The 25,835-nt window shown below is 50.5% G+C and overlaps 1 protein-coding gene across 2 annotated transcripts in view; it reads right to left on the bottom strand.

The window, feature by feature from the left end:
* Positions 1-25,835, bottom strand: part of LOC141076750 (aldehyde dehydrogenase family 3 member B1-like) — a 204,298-nt gene that overhangs the window by 157,791 nt on the left and 20,672 nt on the right. For both annotated transcript variants that reach the window (XM_073564037.1, XM_073564038.1), the window contains exon 5: positions 5,789-5,874. In XM_073564037.1, the coding sequence (XP_073420138.1) occupies positions 5,789-5,874 (86 nt within the window). The remainder of the gene's footprint in view (positions 1-5,788; positions 5,875-25,835) is intronic.

Below are 25,835 nucleotides of genomic sequence, written 5' to 3'. Positions count from 1 at the left end.
GGGCCGCACTGTGGAGAGGATGGGTAGGGTGATAGACAGAAATGAGGGAGGAGATGTAGGGGGGCCTCACTGTGGAGAGGATGGGTAGGGTAATAGACAGAAATGAGGGAGGAGATGTAGGGGGGGCCGCACTGTGGAGAGGACGGTCACAGGGGGGGGCCCACATACTGAATGTGGGATGTGCTGTCAGCAGCGGGGGCCACACAATGAATGTGTGATGTGCTGTCAGTATCGGGGGCCACACACTGAATGTGGGATGTGCTGTCATTATCGGGGGCCACATACTGAATGTGGGATGTGCTGTCAGTATCGGGGTCACTCACTGAATATGGGATGTGCTGTCAGAATCGGGGGCCACACACTGAATGTGGGATGTGCTGTCAGTATCGGGGGCCTCACAATGAATGAGGGATGTGCTGTCAGTATCGGGGGCCACACACTGAATGTGGGATGTGCTGTCAGTATCGGGGGCCACACACTGAAGGTGGGATGTGCTGTCAGCATCGGGGGCCACACAATGAATGTGTGATGTGCTGTCAGCATCGGGGGTCACACACTGAATGTGTGATGTGCTGTCAGCATCGGGGGCCACATACTGAATGTGGGATGTGCTGTCAGCATCGGGGGCCACACAATGAATGTGGGATGTGCTGTCATTATCGGGGGCCACACAATGAATGTGGGATGTGCTGTCAGTATCGGGGGCCACACAATGAATGTGGGATGTGCTGTCAGCATCGGGGGCCACACACTGAATGTGGGATGTGCTGTCAGTATCGGGGGCCACACAATGAATGTGGGATGTGCTGTCAGTATCGGGGACACACACTGAATGTGGGATGTGCTGTCAGCATCGGGTGTCACACACTGAATGTGGGATGTGCTGTCAGTATCGGGGGCCACACAATGAATGTGGGATGTGCTGTCAGTATTGGAGGTCACACACTGAATGTGGGATGTGCTGTCAGCATCGGGGGTCACACACTGAATGTGGGATGTGCTGTCAGTATCGGGGGTCACACAATGAATGTGGGATGTGCTGTCAGTATCGGGGGCCACACAATGAATGTGGGATGTGCTGTCAGTATCGTGGGCCACACAATGAATGTGGGATGTGCTGTCAGTATCGGGGGCCACACAATGAATGTGTGATGTGCTGTCAGTATCGGGGGCCACACACTGAATGTGGGATGTGCTGTCAGTATCGGGGGCCACACACTGAATGTGGGATGTGCTGTCAGCATCAGGGGCCACATACTGAATGTGGGATGTGCTGTCAGTATCGGGGGCCACACAATGAATGTGGGATGTGCTGTCATTATCGGGGGCCACACAATGAATGTGGGATGTGCTGTCACTATCGGGGGCCACACAATGAATGTGGGATGTGCTGTCAGTATCGGGGCCACACAATGAATGTGTGATGTGCTGTCAGTATCGGGGGCCACACACTGAATGTGGGATGTGCTGTCAGCATCCGGGGCCACACACTGAATGTGGGATGTGCTGTCAGTATCGGGGGCCACACAATGAATGTGGGATGTGCTGTCAGTATCGGGGGGACACACACTGAATGTGGGATGTGCTGTCAGTATCGGGGGCCACACACTGAATGTGGGATGTGCTGTCAGTATCGGGGGCCACACACTGAATGTGGGATGTGCTGTCAGTATCGGGGGCCACATACTGAATGTGTGATGTGCTGTCAGTATCGGGGGCCACACAATGAATGAGAGATGTGCTGTCAGTATCGGGGCCACACACTGAAGGTGTGATGTGCTGTCAGTATCGGGGGCCACACAATGAATGTGGGATGTGCTGTCAGTATTGGGGGCCACACACTGAATGTGGGATGTGCTGTCAGTATCGGGGGCCACACACTGAATGTGGGATGTGCTGTCAGCATCGGGGGCCACATACTGAATGTGGGATGTGCTGTCAGTATCGGGGGCCACACACTGAATGTGGGATGTGCTGTCAGCATCAGGGGCCACATACTGAATGTGGGATGTGCTGTCAGTATCGGGGGCCACACAATGAATGTGGGATGTGCTGTCATTATCGGGGGCCACACAATGAATGTGGGATGTGCTGTCACTATCGGGGGCCACACAATGAATGTGGGATGTGCTGTCAGTATCGGGGCCACACAATGAATGTGTGATGTGCTGTCAGTATCGGGGGCCACACACTGAATGTGGGATGTGCTGTCAGCATCCGGGGCCACACACTGAATGTGGGATGTGCTGTCAGTATCGGGGGCCACACAATGAATGTGGGATGTGCTGTCAGTATCGGGGGGACACACACTGAATGTGGGATGTGCTGTCAGTATCGGGGGCCACACACTGAATGTGGGATGTGCTGTCAGTATCGGGGGCCACACACTGAATGTGGGATGTGCTGTCAGCATCGGGGGCCACATACTGAATGTGTGATGTGCTGTCAGTATCGGGGGCCACACAATGAATGAGAGATGTGCTGTCAGTATCGGGGCCACACACTGAAGGTGTGATGTGCTGTCAGTATCGGGGGCCACACAATGAATGTGGGATGTGCTGTCAGTATTGGGGGCCACACACTGAATGTGGGATGTGCTGTCAGTATCGGGGGCCACACACTGAATGTGGGATGTGCTGTCAGCATCGGGGGCCACATACTGAATGTGGGATGTGCTGTCAGTATCGGGGGCCACACACTGAAGGTGTGATGTGCTGTCAGTATCGGGGGCCACACTCTGAAGGTGTGATGTGCTGTCAGTATCGGGGGCCACACACTGAAGGTGTGATGTGCTGTCAGTATCGGGGGCCACACAATGAATGTGGGATGTGCTGTCAGTATCGGGGGCCACACACTGAATGTGGGATGTGCTGTCAGTATCGGGGGCCACACACTGAATGTGGGATGTGCTGTCAGCATCGGGGGCCACATACTGAATGTGGGATGTGCTGTCAGCATCGGGGGCCACATGCTGAATGTGGGATGTGCTGTCAGCATCGGGGGCCACACACTGAATGTGGGATGTGCTGTCAGCATCGGGGGCCACATACTGAATGTGGGATGTTCTGTCAGCATCGGGGGCCACATGCTGAATGTGGGATGTGCTGTCAGCATCGGGGGCCACACAATGAATGTGTGATGTGCTGTCAGCATCGGGGGCCACACACTTTATGTGGGATGTGCTGTCAGTATCGGGGGCCACACACTGAATGTGGGATGTGCTGTCAGCATCGGGGGCCACATACTGAATGTGGGATGTGCTGTCAGTATCGGGGGTCACACACTGAATGTGGGATGTGCTGTCAGTATCGGGGGTCACACACTGAATGTGGGATGTGCTGTCAGTATCGGGGGCCACACACTGAATGTGGGATGTGCTGTCAGTATCGGGTGCCACATACTGAATGTGGGATGTGCTGTCAGCATCGGGGGCCACATACTGAATGTGTGATGTGCTGTCAGTATCGGGGTCACACACTGAATGTGGGATGTGCTGTCAGTATCGGGGGCCACACAATGAATGTGTGATGTGCTGTCAGTATCGGGGGCCACACAATGAATGTGTGATGTGCTGTCAGTATCGGGGGCCACACACTGAATGTGGGATGTTCTGTCATTATCGGGGGCCACACACTGAATGTGGGATGTGCTGTCATTATCGGGGGCCACACACTGAATGTGGGATGTGCTGTCATTATCGGGGGCCACACACTGAATGTGGGATGTGCTGTCAGTATCGGGGGTCACACACTGAATGTGGGATGTGCTGTCAGTATCGGGGGCCACACACTGAATGTGGGATGTGCTGTCAGCATCGGGGGCCACACAATGAATGTGTGATGTGCTGTCAGTATCGGGGGCCAGACACTGAATGTGGGATGTGCTGTCAGTATCGGAGGTCACACAATGAATGTGGGATGTGCTGTTATTATCGGGGGCCACACAATGAATGTGGGATGTGCTGTCAGTATTGGGGGCCACACACTGAATGTGTGATGTGCTGTCATTATCGGGGGCCACACACTGAATGTGGGATGTGCTGTCAGTATCGGGGGCCACACACTGAATGTGGGATGTGCTGTCATTATCGGGGGCCACACAATGAATGTGGGATGTGCTGTCATTATCGGGGGCCACACAATGAATGTGGGATGTGCTGTCAGTATCGGGGGCCACACAATGAATGTGGGATGTGCTGTCAGTATCGGGGGCCACATACTGAATGTGGGATGTGCTGTCAGTATCGGGGGCCACACAATGAATATGTGATGTGCTGTCAGTATCGGGGGCCACACACTGAATGTGGGATGTGCTGTCATTATCGGGGGCCACACACTGAATGTGGGATGTGCTGTCATTATCGGGGGCCACACACTGAATGTGGGATGTGCTGTCAGTATCGGGGGTCACACAATGAATGTGGGATGTGCTGTCAGTATCGGGGGCCACACAATGAATGTGGGATGTGCTGTCAGTATCGGGGGCCACACACTGAATGTGGGATGTGCTGTCATTATCGGGGGCCACACACTGAATGTGGGATGTGCTGTCAGTATATGGGGCCACACACTGAATGTGGGATGTGCTGTCAGTATCGGGGGCCACACAATGAATGTGGGATGTGCTGTCATTATCGGGGGCCACACAATGAATGTGGGATGTGCTGTCATTATCGGGGGCCACACAATGAATGTGGGATGTGCTGTCATTATCGGGGGTCACACACTGAATGTGTGATGTGCTGTCAGTATCGGGGGTCACACACTGAATGTGGGATGTGCTGTCATTATCGGGGGCCACACAATGAATGTGGGATGTGCTGTCAGTATTGGGGGCCACACACTGAATGTGGGATGTGCTGTCATTATCGGGGGCCACACACTGAATGTGGGATGTGCTGTCATTATCGGGGGCCACACACTGAATGTGGGATGTGCTGTCAGTATCGGGGGTCACACAATGAATGTGGGATGTGCTGTCAGTATCGGGGGCCACACAATGAATGTGGGATGTGCTGTCAGTATCGGGGGCCACACACTGAATGTGGGATGTGCTGTCATTATCGGGGGCCACACACTGAATGTGGGATGTGCTGTCAGTATCGGGGGCCACACACTGAATGTGGGATGTGCTGTCAGTATCGGGGGCCACACAATGAATGTGGGATGTGCTGTCATTATCGGGGGCCACACAATGAATGTGGGATGTGCTGTCATTATCGGGGGCCACACAATGAATGTGGGATGTGCTGTCATTATCGGGGGTCACACACTGAATGTGTGATGTGCTGTCAGTATCGGGGGTCACACACTGAATGTGGGATGTGCTGTCATTATCGGGGGCCACACAATGAATGTGGGATGTGCTGTCAGTATTGGGGGCCACACAATGAATGTGGGATGTGCTGTCAGTATCGGGGGCCACACAATGAATGTGGGATGTGCTGTCAGTATCGGGGGCCACACACTGAATGTGGGATGTGCTGTCATCATCAGGGGTCGCTGTGTCAATGTGAAATGTGCTGTATTGGGGGCCACTTTCTGGACATTGCCGGGGTCCCCTTTGTCTCTTGTGGCACGGTGTTAGTAAGTGACGATTCACTGTCAGGCTTATGTTTGGGGTCAGGGCTGACGGCTGTGGTCATGGATCAGAGGTCACAGGATGACCCTTCTATAATTTCCTCCACATTTATGGTGGGCAGTGACTGGAGCAGCAGAAGGGTCCACATATGAGGAAGGAAACCGTCAGCAATGACCGCTCACTAAGTGACACCAAACGAAGCAACAACCTTGTCCAGATAACGAGGGAGACTGTCAGCAAGCAGCTTCTCGGTGTTCTGACTGATCTCTGAAGGCTTCAGCACCACACAGTTCCCTGCAAATAATAACAATATGGTAGAAATGTGGATGAAAGAGTCAGATAAATATATACAGATCACAATGCCATGAAGTCCTCCGCAGATATGAGCGATAACTGCGGAACTGAACCACCATGCACCCGACGGATTGGCATTCCTACAAGCCCTACAACATTCAAAGACAATGGCACAAAGCAGCAGCTGCGCAACCAATGGTGGTCGGCACACAGGGCGGTGTCCCCCCCAAAACCCACGGAAGGTCGGACAACCCAGAGTTGACAAAATCACCAGCAGAACGCAGCTTGGATCAGCGCACATCCTGCGCCCACTCAGTCCAACCCCTGAGGGTCTCGGAAAGAAGCCAAAGTGGATCAAGAACAAGAACCAATCAGGGACGGTCGCAGGGATTTAGAACATTTTATTAGCCACTTTCGGACCACCATAGAGTATATACGTCCAGGTGGTCCAGCTCCTTCTCCGCAGAGATGCCTATAGGAGCACAGCTACACGTGGTCATGCAGCTGAGGGAGTGGCCATCAGAGACAGCCAGCATCCCTATAGAGAAGGCAGAGATGGTATAAAACCACCGACACCTCCTGAAAAACAATAAAACTGCTGTTAATTCAAGCTGCTGTTACAAGCCCCATCCCCTAAGAGCATGCCCAATATAAGAAAATATGTCACAGGGTGGGCACCAAATAGCGACATGTGCTGAAGTCTTCCTGTGTGGTCACCAAAAAAAAAAAAAAAAAAAAAAAAAATCGGAAAACAGATATCAGCAAAAAAAAAAGAAACAGTGACATGTACGTACGATGCTAGTCACAACTCACAGACAGGCCGTGAGTCAGCAGGCAGACGTTCTGGGTTCAATACCAAAAGAGCACATTGTAAACCAAGGGAAAATATGAAGTCGTAAGTCAGGTCACATGCCAGGGTCAGAATACCAGAGAAATAGCGGATAATAATAGGGGCAATAACAAACAGGTAGTCTGAACACGGTTCATAGGTCAGCAGCAGTAGACCAGAAGTAAAGGGGCAATAACAAATGGGTAGTAAGAACACGGTCCAAAAGTCAGCAGCAGATTATCAGATGCAAACGGGCAATAACAATAGAGTAGAAGTACACGGTCCAAAAGTCAGCACCAAAAGATCATATGCAAAGGGGCAATAACAAACTTGTTGTCTCAACACGGTCCAAAGGTCAGCAGCAGAATATCAGAACTTACAGCATAGGTATCAGGCGAACACACACCATGGCGCACAAGCTTAGAACAAGCTTTGACTGGCAGTGATTGGGCCAGACAGCTCACCTAAATAGCAGGGCAATTCCCAGGAACAGGCGCACCTGTAGAAATCTCAGATAGGTCAACCGAGCTTTCAATCAAAGCACTGACAGCTCAGCACGCCCGAGAACAGGATAGGATGACAGAGCTGACTATCACTGAGTCCCAGATACTCTGAGCAAATTGTGACAACATGAAAGTGAAGCCCCCGTATCAGTAAAGAGAGAGGCATACATTACTATCCGAATGAGACACATTTCACAGAACTTTAAACAACATGAACAGAAAAACCTGAATATCTGCAGGATAAGGAACGTGGGATTGGCTGCTCATGGACGGTTAGTAACGCGAATAGCGACAATCATCGGTGATATGTTGGGAAATATTCACATTATTCTAGTGACAGTGTAAGGCAGGGGCATGAAGTTAGTGAGACAGTGACCCGGGCGAGGCGAATCACGTCCTTTATTGTCCAGACTGCACCCAAGAATCGCTCACCTCCAGGTCACAGCCGCGAACACGTGAAGTAAAGTTCTGTGCTGCTGGCACTTGCACGCCCGTAAGGATCTCGGGTACTAATGTGTTCCTCATGTTGCTAGCTCTGGTCTGTGTTCTCGTCAGGCATACGTCCACAGCACCTTCAGCTCTGCTACATGTGAAATCCAACACAAAACTGACACCCAAACCTTAACTGCAGGTTTAGATGAAAACCGTCACCATGGGCTACTTGTAAGACCCGAACTGGAGGGAGGGAGAGATATGTCCCACCATCATTCTACAGATCTTTCCAAAAATAAAAGCCCAACACAGGTTTTCCTAAAATGACTGACTATCATTACGTATGGTAACCTCAGCCGTGGCTGTAACCACATCGCTGTCCAACGGCTCCAGGGTCAGTGCAGAGTCTATATGATTGTAAGCACATTCTGGGGGGACATAATGGTCCTCACATATTGTCCCCTCACTGTCATACAACAGTAACAAGAATAACGATGACAGTAACATCCTCGCTCCTCCAAACTCTCCACTGCCACACACTCAACCACCTCATGTTATCTGCTCTGCCCCACTGTCCACCCACTTACTATCACCCCTCATGGTCTATGCCTCCTCACTCTCTACATCTCCTCAAATGCTGCACTCCCTCACACTCTACCCCTCCTCGCACTCAGACCTCCTTCATTCTCTATGGCCCCTCACACTTGGAGCTCCCTCACGCTCTAAGCCTCCTCAAACACTGCACTCCCTCACATTCAGTGCTTCCTCATGCTCTAAGCCTCCTCACACTCTACGCTAACGGTTAGAGATGATCAAATATTCAGTTTTCGGTTCGGATCATGATCACCGATTTTGCAATATTCACGGAACATAGCCAAACGTTATTACAGTCAATGGGAGGTAAAAACAAACGCATGCACAACACCTTCTAAACTCCCAAAAGCTGCCAAAACACATTAAGTGAGGGACAGACATCAGGAAAGTGACCTCAATTCACCCCCAGTACAAATTGTAGCAAGGCACCGCAGCAATCAGCCAGGCATGAGGTATCGGGGTCTGGGACGGCATTTACAGCTTTCAATTGAACGTCACAGTAAGACGAGGTGGGTGAGGGATCGGTGTAGGCAAACGTCACAGTAAGACGAGGTGGGTGAGGGATCGGTGTAGGCGAATGTCACAGTAAGACGAGGTGGGTGAGGGATCGGTGTAGGCGAACGTCACAGTAAGACGAGGTGGGTGAGAGATCGGTGTAGGCGAACGTCACAGTAAGACGAGGTGGATGAGAGATCGGTGTAGGCGAACGTCACAGTAAGACGAGGTGGATGAGAGATCGGTGTAGGTCTCCTGTGCTGGAAGCCCTGATACCACATGCAACACCTGTACCTGCTTTCATGCTGAGCCACACTCAGGTGGCACAAATATCAGTTTTATAGAGTACCATTGTCAGAAACATGTAATGAGACCCCCTGGAGTGTTTAACGAAGGAGGGTCATGGTGGCACAGACCTCAGTTTTATAAGGGTGGGTGATTTGTGTTTTTCATGGTATTTTGCTTGGATCCAGATGTGATGGGGTTAAGTTGCATGCTTGTGTAGGGTCGGTGGCCGAGCTGGGGGAGTGGTCCCTCTTCTTACCGCGCAGAGACGAAACAGAGACAAGATGGAGACAGATTCTGGGTGCAACATGTCCAAGCTTTATTCACTCGCTGTCCGCCTGACAGCGTCGCAGCACTCCGCAATTTTCCTCAAGGCTCTCCGGTTACAATACACCACAGAACACCGTACTTTCGCCAGGGACGTATATATACGTACCGTCCCTTTACACTTGTTGACGCTTTTGACAGGTCCGTTACTGTGGCCGCCTTAGGCCCGTAAACCAACAGTAATTTCACTGGTCACAATGTCTTTCTTAACACGGTATCTGTAACCTCTGTGCCTCGTCGATATAACCTCTGTGTCTCGTCTATATTTCGGTATTCCTGTCAGGACCACCCCCCTGACGTTCTCTCTCCTCAGTCCCCCTGGTTTGGATTCTCTTCACAGCACACAGACTGTCACAGTCCTCCTGTCACTGGAGCTCCCCCTGGGGACTGGAACCTTCTGGAACCCTCTCTAAGTATTTATAGCACTCCCGGTCCCCTGTCACTAACTCCGCCCCCCATGACCAACGGTTTCTAAAGCCCTAAGCTGATGTCAAGTCCTTTGCTCACACTCCTCCCTGCCATCTAATGGTCAACCCAAGGTACTGCACATCCACTACACTTTCCTAGCTGTTTCCCCAATGTAGTAACTGACACCTGTCTAAACTGTGCAAACCTATCTTTCTCTATACTGACACGTCCGTCCATCAGGTCACCTTCCCTACACTCCCCCCTTCCTTTGTCTATTGTCGTCCTCGACAATTCGTAAACCCTGCCTTCGTCGTTCTGAAGCTTCACCTACACTCTGTTGTCGGACCAGCTGTTGAGCCAAACCCACTTCCTGCAGGGGCCGAACCAAACTGGGAGCACCATGCTCTGAGCAGCCTACTGCTACTCACCAGCGCGCACGCCACATGACAACGTCTTTCAAATTGGGCTAGGTACACCCATATTCTCTCTATGGCGTGTACCTTCCCCTACTGTCACCTTCCACTATTCGGTACGCCATGATCAAGGTCTCACACCTACGAGATCATTACCAGCGCCCGCCTTCCTCCTTCAGGGGTGTCTGTGGTGTTGGGGACCTGACCTAGGACGGCTGTCTTTCTCACGTCTTCCATCTTTTACCTTTCTTTCAGTTACATGTCATGGTCGGCGTCTTGGTCTCCCAGACCTTCACAACACATAGACCCCTTCTGGATCTCACATTTCCCTTTGGTCCCTCAGACCTTCTCTTGCCCGGACCTGTTGCATTTACTTGTGCATATTATACAACAAAATAACTTTACAATATCACAAGTACCCCATTACTTGAGGCAGGCCTGCCGCAGAAGATGGGGTATTAGCGGCGGCGATCCTGCCGACTACGCCAAATGTAGGGTCAGTGGCCGAGCTGGGGGGGTGGTCCCTCTTCTCACCGCGCAGAGATGAAACAGAGACAAGATGGAGACAGATTCTGGGTGCAACAGGTCCAAGCTTTATTCACTCGCTGTCCGCCTGACAGCCTCACAGCACTCCGCAATTTTCCTCAAGGCTCTCCGGTTACAATACACCACAGAACACCACACTTTCGCCAGGGACGTATATATACGTACCGTCCCTTTACTCTTGTTGACGCTTTTGACAGATCCGTCACTGTGGCCGCCTTAGGCCCGTAAACCAACAGTAATTTCACTGGTCACAACGTCTTTCTTAACACGGTATCTGTAACCTCTGTGCCTCGTCGATATAACCTCTGTGTCTCGTCTATATTGCGGTATTCCTGTCAGGACCACCCCCCTGACGTTCTCTCCTCAGTCCCCCTTGTTTGGATTCTCTTCACAGCACACAGACTGTCACAGTCCTCCTGTCACTGGAGCTCCCCCTGGGGACTGGAACCTTCTGGAACCCTCCCTAAGTATTTATAGCACTCCCGGTCCCCTGTCACTGTAACTCCGCCCCCCATGACCAACGGTTTCTAAAGCCCTAAGCTGATGTCAAGTCCTTTGCTCACACTCCTCCCTGCCCTCTAATGGTCAACCCAAGGTACTGCACGTCCACTACACTTTCCTAGCTGTTTCCCCACTGTAGTAACTGACACCTGTCTAAACTGTGCAAACCTTTCCTTCTCTACACTGACACGTCCGTCCGTCCATCAGGTCACCTTCCCTACACTTGCACAGTAACAGGGGCAGCAACCAATGGAGGTGAAGCCTGCTGCCCCAGGATCCAGCTGATTGGATAAAGTGCGGGAAGAATGGGATATAAATAGCTGTCAGACAGGTCAGCTGATTGACAGGAATCAAAGAAGAAACGAGCAGTGGCTTAGGAATTGTCTGCTCCCTATGCTCCACAAGATCTGGTGAGGAGGATTCTGCCATGGAACAAGTTTTTATGGATGCTGTTCCTATCCTGTCAGACGCAGACCGGAGTGTACGAGAAGTAAGAGGAAGACCAAGGTTTCACTCCCCCCTTCCTGGAGTCCGAAGGCAGGCCAGCCGCTTATTACAAGGCAGGGACAAGGCACCAAGAAACAATGTGTAAGTACAGCTGCAGCCGGTGGCCTGTCCAGAGCGGTGCCGGCTGCTGAGAACCTGCGAGTTTTACAGGCCTCCTCACACAGTGCTCTCCAGATCGCACAAAACTTAGGGACCAGGAACTCTCTCTAAAGTCATGGAGGACGGGAGCTGTATAACATGTGAGCGGAGGAGGGCCACGGCCCTGAAGTTGCTGAAGTCAGATCCAGCCGCAGGTTACTAAAGCATCACCCCCCGCGGAGCACCGCGGGGTTGGAGGTCTCTGGGGCAGTCGTCTGTGGAACCCCTGGAGGACCAGTGCCCAGGCACATCTGTCCCTTGGCGCGGGGCTCCAGCCCAGAAGGACCAGTCCCTAGGAGGTGGTGAGCACACATGTAAGGAGACTGTTTTAGCTGACGATAGTTTGTGTGGTTTGATTGCGCGTACTGTGTGTGATATGCTGAAGCAGGGAGAAGGGGTGCCTGCTGGTGTGTCTGCCCCTGGGGTGACAGAGCGAAAGGGGTGCCTGAGTCTGGTCACAGGGAGGCATTGACTGGCAGGGTATCACCTCTTGGGTTCCACCTTGGTAAGTCAGTGAAGGAGCACATTTGGAGTGGGGAGTATGTGGATGCATTTTCCCTGCTTCCTTCTGGCCGGGAACAGATGCTAAAAACGGTTTCAGATAAGCCTGAGGCTGAATGGGATAAGAATAAATATTTTAAATCCTTTCATAACTGGCTGCAGGCATTCTCGTTACCCTGAGTCTGGCAGTGGTTTCTTTTGACATTTAGATGATATCTTAGATGCACATTGCTGGTTGAGCTAATGGCTGAGTGGTTAAATGCCTGGCTTATGGAATAGAAAACATGAGTTCAAGCCACAGAGTAAGTATACTTTGTTTTAAAATGCATGGCTGTTATATGACGAGGCCTTTCGTCGGAAGATGACCGTGCATTGTTCTTCCCAATGAGGGGTTTAAAAATGTAGGCTTATGGCTTACCCTCATGATGCCTCAGCGCTCAGGTTTTGGTAAACTGGCGGGGAGCCAGTCTATGAGTAATGGGGCCTGTTTTGCCTACTATGAGGGTACATGTAAGTGGCAGGCGAATTGCTGCTTTAAAAACACAAATGCTCCTTTTTTGGTGGATGACAGGACATGGCGAAGTGTTTTTAAGAAACATGGTCAGCTTTCCATGGTTAGGTCGATACCCCGACAGGCGGATGGCCAATCTGCTCAGTAATGGTTTTGAGGTTGGTTTTTGGGTACCACATTTTTAAAGCCAGAGTTGCAAGATGGTTGATAACTTGTCTTCTGTGACTCCTCAGGTAGAGGTGGTTTCTGCGTCATATTGTTAAAGAATTGGAGTTGGATAGGATTGCAGGACTGTTTTGTCAGCCTCCTTTCAGCAATTTTCGGATCTCTCCTTTAGGGGTAGTCCCAAAAAAAGAGGCAGTTAGTTTTTTCATATTATTCATCACCTGTCTTTTCCGTATGGACAATCTTTGAATGATGAAATTGGTGCAGATTTGGTCTCAGTACGTTATGCAGCATTTGATGGGGCTGCTGAGTTGTTGCGTCGGTTCGGTAATCGTACCCTTATGGCGAAAGCCGATATTAAATCTGCCTTTCGATTGCTTTTGATGAACTCTTCTGGTTTTTGATTCCTCAGGGTTTTTCTTTGAGGGTAGTTTTTATTTTGTCTAGTGTCTCCCCATGGTTTTTCGTTTTCCTGTTTCTATTTTGAATCTTTTTCTGTTTTTACATTGGGTTGTGCAGGATTAATTTCCCATGGGAGGGGGGCGTGTTACATTATTTAGATGATTTTTTGTTTATGGGTGCTGCTCATTCATCGGTTTGTAGTGTTATGTTGCATAAATTGTTTGATTTTATGCTATTGTTTGGTGTGCCTTTGGCTGCCGAGAAAACTGTTTTGTCCTGTGAGCGCTTAGAATTCTTGGGTATTATTATGGATTCCAGGACAATGGAATGTAGTCTTCCTTTGGATGAGGTGTCAAGATTGCAGAATGCGATTATCAAAATTTTTGGTAAGGATAAATGTTTATTGCGTGAATTGCAATCTCTGTTGGAGTTTTTAAGTTTTTGCTCTACGCTTTATCTTGATGGGGCGTTGTTATGAATGAGTCACCGTAGGAGGCAAAAACAGAAATACTAGCTAAGCCCAGAAAACCAGAGAAGTTGGCAGCTATCGGATTGCAGACCCCTGAACCTAACAACAACAACTAGCAGTAGCCGTGGGGAGTTCCTACGGTGCCCTAGACCCCTCGAACACAGCCGGAGAACTACATAGCCTAAAGACAGAAAGGGAAATCTACACTGCCCCAGAGCAGACCCCAATGCAATAGGCAGCCCCCAACATATAATGACGGTGAAGCAAGATGAAAAAACACTCAGATAGAAAGATAGGCTGAGCAAATGATGGGGCCCAAGCTAACTAAATAGGACAGAATAGAAAAGCTGCTGTCTGCAATCCGCCAAAACCCTATAGAAACAACAGCCAACAGACTGATAAGGAAAAAAGCCCTGAAGACGCTAGGCTTCAAAAAGACTATATCAGTACCCAGGTATTTTCTGAAGACAGAGCAAAAAGGAATTCAGCTCACCCCAGCAGGGAATGGCAGAAATCCAGCAAAACAAGGCAAAACAAAAATGCAAAAAGAAGAGCAGAAAACTTAGCTTTTGAGGAGCAGGAATCAGACTGGTCTCCAAGAATCCCTCAGAGAAATCACCCGCAAGGCAGAAGGGCGTCGGCTGCCTTATATCCAGTCAGCAATTCCAGTCACCCAGTCATCATTCTGCTCAGCTGTTTGGTAATCAGCCTCACTACCTTCCTTCACCAGAAGAGGGAGTTCATCAGACCTCAATGGTGAAGGGGAAAATGAACTCACAACAGGGCGTGTTTTTCCCCAGCGACTGTGCGATGCCACCAGGGGTATTCGGTCCCCCCGAGCCCACATCAGACTTTCTGCCTGCATTAAGGATGACCTAAGGGTTTGGCTGCATTTTTTGGTATTCGTTTAATGGTCGTTGTGTCATTCAGAAAGATTTTGTTTCCTCTGATGAGGTGATGCTTTTCATATTTGCTACTGGCAGCGTAGGTTACGGTGCTCTGCTGGCTTTCATTGGTCGGCAGAGGCTTTTGCCTGTGGCCTGGCACAGGTCTGGCTTGAATAAAAAATTATAGTGCTACTGGGATTGTTTCCGATCCTGGTGGCTGTGACACTGTGGGGTTAGGTGTTGTTGATCAGGAGGATAATCCTTTTTTTGGATGCTATGGAGGTGGATTTTGTGTTGACTGTTTTATCTTATAAAAATGCTCATGGGTCCCTGGTCTGCTCAGGAAATTGGCCCTCGTCTGTTTGCAGAGCAACATTTGGCTGAGGGCGCAGCATATTACCGGCAAATGTAATGTGTTAGCTGAGTGCCTTTCTCGCCAGGAGGTGTGGGAGCTTCACCTCTTGCACCCAGACGCAGATCCAGAAGGCTCCCCTTGCCCGCCACACCTGTGGGACGTAATGAGGATATAATAGAAAGGCTTATTAACAGTTCCTTGGCTCCGTCTACTTGGGCAGCTTATGCTTCATCCTGGGGCCGTTTGGCTGGAGTTTTTATAGGGCGAGAAGCTTTAATTTTAATAGTGGTAATTTAAGGGTGTCGCTTATTTTTTGCGAAGTGGTCGGTTGCTAAGGGAGAGAGCCATGCCTCTTTGGCCAAAACCTTGGCCGGAATTTCATTTTTTCTCAATACTGTACTGTTATGCGGATTTGACTGATTTTTTCCCAATTAAACAACTTCTTAAGGGCCTTAAGTAAGCTACCTTTAAGCTGGATGTACCACGGCCGATTTCCATCCCACTGCTTTTCAAGTTATGGGTTACCCTTGAGCTTGTTTGTACGAATGAATTTGAAGCCTATTTGTGCAAATCAGCCTTCGTTCTTGCATTTTTTTGCGGCCTTGCGAGTCTGGGAACTTCTTTCTTACAGCAGGCAGCGTATTTCTGGTTTGCTTATAAACGATGTCTCTTTTTGTAAAAGCGCAGTCTTGCTTCGAATTTCTCTCTCCAAGACGGATCAATTGGGCAAGGGAATCTTGATTCAATTGTGTACCATTGAGGGGTTTTTGTTTTTGCACAGTAGCGAACCTCAGGCGATGGTGCGTAGTACGACCTTCTGGTTTGGGCCCCCTTGTCATACACCAAGACGGTGTTCCTGCTTCCGTTTTTTCAGTTTAAGTCGGTGTTAAAACGGTGTTTAAAACAATTGAATTTAGATGATGAAAGGATCACTTCTCACTCCTTTCGTATTTGGGCTGCGATGGTCGCAGCCGTAGTTGGGCTTGAGTATCCAAAAAATTCAGGACTTAGGGAGGTGGTTTTATATAAGACCTAACCTGTTAAGTGTTTAACTTCTTTTTGATGTTCTTTAGGCCAGAGGAGTATTTGGATTTTGGGACACTCATTCGTACATCGGGCCCAGAAGAGAGATGCCCGACGAGTTTACTCAGTCTCTTTCGTGTGATCTGTCACAGGTGTCAGTGGTACGGTATGGAATGTGATGGGAGGATGTGGTTCTTATTGTTAAGAAACTTTCTTTGTTTTATCCTTCTCCTGATTTACTCATAATCCTTTTTGAAATCCTTTTTTCCAAATTGTTGTATTGTATTTTCGGAGATTGTTCCGAGACTTTTTTGGAAAACCGTTACTACAAAATTTATGGAAAAAATCTGTAGAAGGGTCAATAAGGCATTGGAAAGGTTATGAAGGTTGTGGGTGATGGTTCATACCGGCACGTGGTCCTTGAAGGATTCTTGGACGGCCTGTATAGACAGGATGGGGTTCACTTATCGGATGTCGGTTTAGACATTGTTAATTTGGTTTTCAAAATATTTTGGAGAAAATGGCTGTGGCGTTTTGGGGTGGGGTCCTAGCATATTCTTTGCTAGTCCGTTTGGGAAAATCGTAGTTACTTACCGATAATGGTATTTCTCTGATCCCATGATGGCACCACGGAGAGAGGGATCCGCCCTCAGGGAAAGGAAACCTAAAGGTGAAAAAGGGCGGTACCTCTCTCCCATATCAGTTGGTTTACAGAGCATTATACAGAACTTTCAGCTGAAACTAAATGGTTATACAAAACAAAATTTAATCAATTTAAGCTTAGTAGAGGCACCGCGTGACTAAATACTAATAACTAACTAACTCGCTCTAGTGTGCACACCTGTGTGTGAAAGGGAGGGAATGTACGGGTGCCGTCATGGGATCAGAGAAATACCGTTATCGGTAAGTAACTACGATTTTCTCTTTCCCCCATGACGGCACCGCGGAGAGAATTACAAAGATTGTGCATTGGGGGGACCACTGCCTCCAGGACCCTTTTCCCAAAGGTGAGATCTGAAGAGGAGGTCAGGTCTAGGCGGTAGTGTTTGAAAAATGTAGAGGGAGAAGACCAAGTGGCAGCTCTACATATCTGGTCTATTGAAGCTCTGGCTCTCTCCACCCAGGATGATGCCACTGCCCTGATTGAATGGGCTCTTATATCCTCCGGGATGGCCACCCCACAAGAGGAGTAGGATAGGGTGATGGCGTCTTTTATCCATCTTGCCAGTGTGGCCTTCAACGCTTTTTTCCCTTCCATGGACCCTGAAAGCAGACAAACAGAGCCCTATCCTTTCTATACCCTTTTGTGGCTGTCAAATATTGGACCAGGCATCTTTTTACATCTAGAGTATGCAGTACTTCCTCCCTTTTATTCTTGGGACTGGGACAGAAGGAGGGCAAGGAGATCTCCTGGGTCCTATGGAACTGTGACGGGACTTTGGGGAGGTAAGCTGGGTCAGTCCTAAGGATCACTCTATCCTCAAGTATTTGAATGAAGGGTGGGTATGACGATAAAGCTTGTATATCTCTAACGCGGCGGGCCGAAGTTAAGGCTACAAGCAGGGAGGTCTTAAGGGTTAAGATTTTTAAAGAAGCCTCTGCCAGGGGTTCAAAAGGGTTTTTGGTTAGTGCTTTTAGTACTAGGTTTAGATCCCGGGGGGGTAGTATGGAGAGGGTTAGGCCTGGATCTACTTGAGGCTCTAATGAATCTCATAATCCAACAATATCTGGCTAAATCGTGATTGTATAGTGCTCCCAAGGCCGCCACCTGTACTTTCAGGGTGCTGCTAGATAATCCCTGTTCTAACCCTTTTTGTAAGAATTCCAGGATTTTTTCTATTGGGATTTCTCCCATTGGGTCAGAACCTGACACTGAAATGAATTTTTTCCCACACCTTCCCGCATGCTTTAGTGGTTACTAATTTTCTACTTTGCAGTAGAGTGGATACTAAATTTGATGAGAACCCTCTGCTTTTTAGGAGTTTCCTCTCAAAAGCCAAGCTGTCATGTGTAAATTTTTTATGTGGGGGTGATGCACTGGACCCTGGGATAAAAGATCTGGAGTGTCCGGTAGAACCCAGGGGTCTGAAACAGACATCCTTCTCAGCCAAGAGAACCATATTCTCTGAGGCCAGAAAGGGGCTACTACAGTTACCATTGCTTTGTCTTCCCGTATTTTCCTCAATACTAAGGGATGAGGGATATTGGTGGGAAAGCATAAGCAAGACGATAATCCCAGGGTATTGTGAAGGCGTCTAGAGCTACTGGGCTCCCTCGGGGATCGATTGAGCAGAATGTTTTTATTTTCCGATTCTGTCTGTTCGCAAATAGGTCTATTTCTGGTCGACCCCAGAGTTTTACGATCTGGTTGAAAACTGACTGATTTAGTTCCCACTCCCCTTGCTTTAGGCGAGTCCGGCTTAGAAAGTCTGCTGTTTGGTTTTCTGAGCCTTTTATGTGGAGAGCTGTCAGGGACCCTAGATCTGTAGGTTCCCCATCAGGGACAGGAAACCAACTGATGTGGGAGAAAGGTACCGCCCTTTTTTACCTGTAGGTTTCCTGTCCCTGAGGGCGGATTCCTCTCTCTCCGTGGTGCCGTCATGAGGGAAAGAGAAAATCCCCCAACGTGCCTGAGGGGCTTCTGGTTATGGTATACGGTAATCTAAAGTTGATGGAATGGTGTTTAATTTAAGTATGGATTAAAAGTGTTATTTAAGGTCATTTATTTTTTCATGGTTATTAAAAATTTTGGTAAACCTTAATAAAAATGCCACGGCCATTTTATGCCAAAGAGGTGTCAATGTGTGTTTATTTCAGGTAAATTAAAATTCAGTAAATCATGTAGGTTTTGTGCTACCATGAGACCCCCTGGAGTGTTTAATGAAGGAGGGTCATGGTGGCACAGACCTCAGTTTTATAAGGCTGGGCGATTTGTGTCTTTCATGGTATTTTGGTTGGTTCCAGGTGTGATGGGGTTAAGTTGCATGCTGGCACAGTAACAGGGCGGCAACCAATGGAGGTGAAGCCTGCTGCCCCAGGATCCAGCTGATTGGAGAGATAAAAAGTGCGGGAAGAATGGGATATAAATAGCTCTGTCAGACAGGTCAGCTGATTGACAGGAATCAAAGAAGAAACGCCCGCCCCGGATCTTATTACAGGTTGTTTTCTTTGTTAGAGGGAAAATCCCCCAACGTGCTTGGGGGGATTCTGGTTATGGTATACGGTAATCTAAAGTTGATGGAATGGTGTTTAATTTAAGTATGGATTAAAAGTGTTATTTATTCATGGTTATTAAAAATTTCGGTAACCCTTAATAAAAGTGCCACGGCCTTTTTATGCCAAAGAGGTGTCAATGTGTTTTTATTTCAGGTTAATTAAAATTCAGTAATTCATGTAGGTTTTGTGCTACCATGATAGTAACAAGGGTAGTTGGCTCAAAGGTACTGGAGGCCTGCCAGTCTCGGAGACCTACTGCTACAGGCAACACGCATGAAGGAGACCCAACCAGGACTCTCCACATTTCCAAAAATTAGTGGCAGACACCACAAAAGTGGCATCACTTTCACCACAGTAGAGATGGTATAATAGCGACCGACAGGTCTTCCACTACACCCAATCCAGCAGATGGAGACTGTAATGGGCAAGGTGGTGGAACAACCCTAACCCTAATATTCTGTCCTAGTAGTGAAATCAGCCACAGCCTTATCCTTCAATTATGAGCCAATAGTGTCTTGACGATTGGAGGCGGTAGAGTGCTGGTTTGTGATAATCTGGCAATGGCGGGAAGATATATGCAGGATCTCCCGGCTGTTCCCGGACAGACATTCTAATTGATTGTCACGCTCGTGCCTTGGCTGAGTGGCGCGTGCCGGGGGGTTGTGGCCCCACTGAGCCTCTGATGGTGAGGTCAGGCTTGTGCGGCAGGTAGCTGCCGGGTGCCACTCCAGGGTGGTGTCTGCCTGCGGCTGCTGATCCCACTCGGGAACAGGACACCTGGACAGGTGCGAGTGACAAGCAGGCTGAGACACAGAGCAAGCCGGTACGGCTTGGAGACACAGGACAGGCGGGCACGGCTTGGAGACACAGGACAGGCGGGCATGGCTTGGAGACACAGGACAGGCGGGCACGGCTTGGAGACACTGGACATGCGGGCACGGCTTGGAGACACTGGACAGGCGGGCACGGCTTGGAGACACAGGACAGGCGGGAACGGCTTGGAGACAGGACAGGTGGGCACGGCTTGGAGACACAGGACAGGCGGGCACGGCTTGGAGACACTGAGCAGGTAGGTGACAGCTTGAGACACAGGGCAAGCAGGAGTGGTATATGAGAGAACAGATTTGGACCTGTTCACACAGGAGGTGCAGGTATGAATATAGGCAGGAAGGAGTGGAATATGAAGAAACAAGTTTGGACCTGTTCACACAGGAGGTGCAGGTAGGCAGAGCCGCAGGAGTGCGGAGTAGGCTGGGCGGCAAGGGAGCCGTGCAGGCCGAGCAGCTAGGGAGCCGTGCAGGCCGAGCGGTTAGGGAGCCGTGCAGGCCGAGCGGCTAGGGAGCCGTGCAGGCCGAGCTGCAAGGGTGCAGATGCACAGATAGAGCTGCAAGGGTGCAGATTCACAGACAGAGCTGAAAGGGTGCAGATTCACAGACAGAGCTGCAAGGGTGCAGATTCACAGACAGAGCTGCAAGGGTGCAGATTCACAGACAGAGCTGCAAGGGTGCAGATTCACAGACAGAGCTGCAAGGGTGCAGATTCACAGACAGGGAGGACACAAGGAAAGATACAGCAAGGAAGGAAGCCACGGACAAGGAGAAAGGGAGACTAAGGTAGGACAGAGTACAGACAAGGTACTGGAACCAAGACTCAAGGGCCAGGATATTCAGCCTCCAGGCAGGCAGACAAGGTACAAGGCAAGACAAGAAGTATTCCTCCAGAGAAGGAGGAAATTCACAGAACGGGGCCTGGCTTCCTCAGCAGCAAGATACTAACTGAGATTAGACATTGCACAGGCCATGTTTCAGTGGGTGTGGCGGAGCTAAATAGTCAAGGGATCTAGGTGATTGGTCAGGGACAGATTAGACCGGTGCACCCTGACTGCATAAGAACCAGAGAGTTTTGGCGCCGCCCCCCTATACACACATAGCCAGGAAACAGACAGGAGAGCAGAGGCACAGAGCACAGGACTGGCAACAGACAGAATTCACAGCATGAACCAGAGCAGTGAGTAAGTTAATGTGCGGGGGATGGGAGGCCATGCAGTGATGCCAGCAGGGTTGTTACAGTACCCCCCCATTTACGGCCCCTCTTCCTCAAGCCTGCCAGAATAACCTGCAGAAGGAGTATGGGACCACACACAGTCCAGGTTGACCCGACATCCTTCAGATAGGGTGGAATATGTGTGCCATCAGGAATCCCAGGGTGCCACGCTTCTTGGTGCCCGATGGAGTCAGCTTCCAACACAGAGGGTATGAGGACTTGGATTTCTTCCTCCTGAGTGGCAGAAAGCAGGGACCTGGAAGCTTCAGACTTGACCCCTACATCAGCCGGTCAGCTAGAAACAGAAGAGACCTTCACTGAGTCCAACTTCAGCCCGATATCCCGAGTAAATTGGACCTCCTCCTTAGTATCTTCATTAGCCGGCCAACTAGAAGTCGAGGGTACCCACACTGGATCTATCCTTCGCCCGTTAGCAGAAGAGAACTGGACCTGTGCCTCTGGGTTGGTAAAAAGCAGATGTACAAGAGCTTCTGCTCCAACTTCTTTATCCATCTGCCACGTGGAATCTGAAGGCATCCGTACAGGATCCATCTTCTGCCCCTGGCCTAAAGAAAAATTTTCAAGCGACCAGGATGCTTCTGGGAACTGGTCACAGGAGGTGTGTGGGGAGGGCGCCACTGCTTCCTTTTCTACAGTGACATCAGCACACCATGACCCAATAGCCAGCAGAACCGATGGGGAAGGTAACACTGTAGCCTGACCTTGTAACATTGGAACTAGATACCTTTGATGACTAGGTAGCTCCAAGTGCGGCACCACGCTGGGTCTTCGGACCGGAACAGGCAATAGAGTACCTGGCTCAGAAGGACCGATGGGCAAACTGGTCAACAAGTGTAAAATAAAATTCTCCAAATATAACGCTCCGATTTGGAGCTGTAGTTGTCCCTTCGACACTCGACTGTTCATAAGTAGGGCACGACCATCACCAAACACCGTCACCGGATTCTGGAGCTGTGGAACAGGAACCCTACACAGACTCCGTCTGGCTTGCAGCTTTAACACATCTGCAGGGCCGAAGCTCCCACAAGGCACAGGGACAGTCACCGATCTTAGTGAGGAGGAGGGACTCTTACCAAGGGCAGCCTCTCCCACTGACCCAAGGTCTTGGAGCTGGCACTCCTTTGGACAGAAGCCGTCCGGGTGTTCCACACAACCGCAGCAATACTGTATGCCCATCTTACGACTGGTTTCAGGCTGCTGCCTTGCCAGCCCACTCTTAACAGTCTTCTTGGGTTCAACTCAAGTAGCTGCTTTAACAGGTGGAGGAACTGGAGGGTTTCGGACGGCGGTCGCGGTCTGACGAGGCGGTTTCTTCTGTCTGGCGCGCCTCTCAGATCTGGAAAGGGAAGACTCGGCAGGCGTAGCTGGACTGGGTACTTCAAAGGCTTTATGTAAGGCCACCAGGAAGGCCTCGAAGTCCGAGATGATTGGATCCCCTGTTTCCCAGAGGGGAGTGATCCAAATCAGAGCATCTTCAGCCAGGTAGGACATGATGTACCCCACCTTGACCCAGTCAGACGGGAAACAGGCTGCATTCCCTTGGATGTAGAGCAAGCACTGTTCCAGGAACCCTTGGCACTCTTTAGGGTTCCCATAAAATGTAGGTGGATCTGCAGGGTTGAGCCTCTCATAAGCCAGGAGCTGGTTGTAGATGGCATTGGAGACAATGATGGGTTCAGAAGTCTCAACAATCGGAACCACACAGGGCGGAACAAATTCTTCCAGATGCTCATACTGGCAGAGAGAAAGTCCATCCTGCTCTGCAAGCGGAAGGACATGGGACTCAGCGGGGACCATGGCCTGAGCAAACTGTCACTCTCGCGCCTTGGCTGAGTGGCGCGAGCCAGGGGGTTGTGGCCCCACTGTGCCACAAACCAGACTACCCTGGAAGGGGCGTTACTGCGGCAGCTACCTTGGTCTTCACTGGAGCCTCTGATGGTGAGGTCAGGCTTGTGCGGCAGGTAGCTGCCGGGTGCCACTCCAAGGTGATGTCTGGCTATGGCTGCTGATCCCACTCGGGAACAGGACACCTGGACAGGTGCAAGTGACAAGCAGGCTGAGACACAGAGCAAGCCGGTACGGCTTGGAGACACAGGACAGGCGGGCACGGCTTGGAGACACAGGACAGGCGGGCGCGGCTTGGAGACACAGGACAGGCGGGCGCGGCTTGGAGACACAGGACAGGCGGGCGCGGCTTGGAGACACAGGACAGGCGGGCGCGGCTTGGAGACACAGGACAGGCGGGCGCGGCTTGGAGACACAGGACAGGCGGGCGCGGCTTGGAGACACAGGACAGGCGGGCGCGGCTTGGAGACACAGGACAGGCGGGCACGGCTTGGAGACACAGGACAGGCGGGCACGGCTTGGAGACACTGGGCAGGTAGGTGACGGCTTGAGACACAGGGCAAGCAGGAGTGGTATATGAGAGAACAGGTTTGGACCTGTTCACACAGGAGGTGCAGGTATGAATATAGGCAGGAAGGAGTGGAATATGAAGGAACAGGTTTGGACCTGTTTACACAGGAGGTGCAGGTATGAATATAGGAAGGAGTGGAATATGAAGAAACAGGTTTGGACCTGTTCACACAAGAGGTGCAGGTAGGCAGAGCCGCAGGAGTGCGGAGTAGGCTGGGCGGCTAGGGAACCGGGCAGGCAGAGCGGCTAGGGAGCCGGGCAGGCAGAGCGGCTAGGGTGCAGATGCACAGACAGAGCTGCTAGGGTGCAGATTCACAGACAGAGCTGCAAGGGTGCAGATTCACAGACAGAGCTGCAAGGGTGCAGATTCACAGACAGAGCTGCAAGGGCGCAGATTCACAGACAGAGCTGCAAGGGCGCAGATTCACAGACAGAGCTGCAAGGGCGCAGATTCACAGACAGAGCTGCAAGGGCGCAGATTCACAGACAGAGCTGCAAGGGCGCAGATTCACAGACAGAGCTGCAAGGGCGCAGATTCACAGACAGAGCTGCAAGGGTGCAGATTCACAGACAGAGCTGCAAGGGCGCAGATTCACAGACAGAGCTGCAAGGGCGCAGATTCACAGACAGAGCTGCAAGGGCGCAGATGCACAGATAGAGTTGCAAGGGCGCAGATTCACAGACAGAGCTGCAAGGGCACAGATTCACAGACAGAGCTGCAAGGGTGCAGATTCACAGACAGAGCTGCAAGGGCGCAGATGCACAGACAGAGTTGCAAGGGCGCAGATTCACAGACAGAGCTGCAAGGGCACAGATTCACAGACAGAGCTGCAAGGGTGCAGATTCACAGACAGAGCTGCAAGGGCGCAGATTCACAGACAGAGCTGCAAGGGCGCAGATGCACAGACAGAGCTGCAAGGGCGCAGATGCACAGACAGAGCTGCAAGGGCGCAGATGCACAGACAGAGCTGCAAGGGCGCAGATGCACAGACAGAGCTGCAAGGGTGCAGATTCACAGACAGAGCTGCAAGGGTGCAGATTCACAGACAGAGCTGCAAGGGTGCAGATTCACAGACAGAGCTGCAAGGGCGCAGATGCACAGACAGAGCTGCAAGGGAGCAGATGCACAGACAGAGCTGCAAGGGTGCAGATGCACAGACAGAGCTGCAAGGGAGCAGATGCACAGACAGGGAGGACACAAGGAAAGATACAGCAAGGAAGGAAGCCACGGACAAGGAGAAAGGGAGTCTAAGGTAGGACAGAGTACAGACAAGGTACTGGAACCAAGACTCAAGGGCCAGGATATTCAGCCTCCTGGCAGGCGGACAAGGTACAAGGCAAGACAAGAAGTATTCCTCCAGAGAAGGAGGAAATACACAGAACGGGGCCTGGCTTCCTCAGCAGCAAGATGCTAACTGAGATTAGACATTGCACAGGTCATATTTCAGTGGGTGTGGCGGAGCTAAATAGTCAAGGGCTCTAGGTGATTGGTCAGGGACAGATTAGACCGGTGCACCCTGACTGCATAAGAACCAGAGAGTTCTGGCGCCGCCCCCTTATACACACATAGCCGGGAAACATACAGGAGAGCAGAGGCACAGAGCACAGGACTGGCAACAGACAGAATTCACAGCATGACCCGGAGCAGTGAGTAAGTTGATGTGCGGGGGATGGGAGGCCATGCAGTGACGCCAGCAGGGTTGTTACATTGATGTAATATTTTCCCACAGAAATTTCCAACTGGAATAATATGACCGCCATATGTCCGAACACTCACCTCAATAATGCCTCATTGCTGACACTAGAATTTCCTCACTGATCTAGCCCCAGATCATTTCTAACCACTGACACCACTGGCTCAGTCACTCTGAAGCCATATTCTTGGTCCACTTATTTATGTTTTTGTATATACGGTAGTCTGTACCCGTTTTTGAGGTCTATGGCTTCGGCATGGTTCTATACTGAGAGGTCATGG

This window comes from Dendrobates tinctorius, unplaced genomic scaffold, assembly GCF_039654945.1.
Source record: "Dendrobates tinctorius isolate UK_male_01 unplaced genomic scaffold, ASM3965494v1 ptg000423l, whole genome shotgun sequence".
Lineage (NCBI taxonomy): Eukaryota > Metazoa > Chordata > Amphibia > Anura > Dendrobatidae > Dendrobates > Dendrobates tinctorius.
The sequence above is the reverse complement of the archived record's forward strand: the minus strand, read 5'-3'. Positions and strand labels throughout refer to the sequence as shown.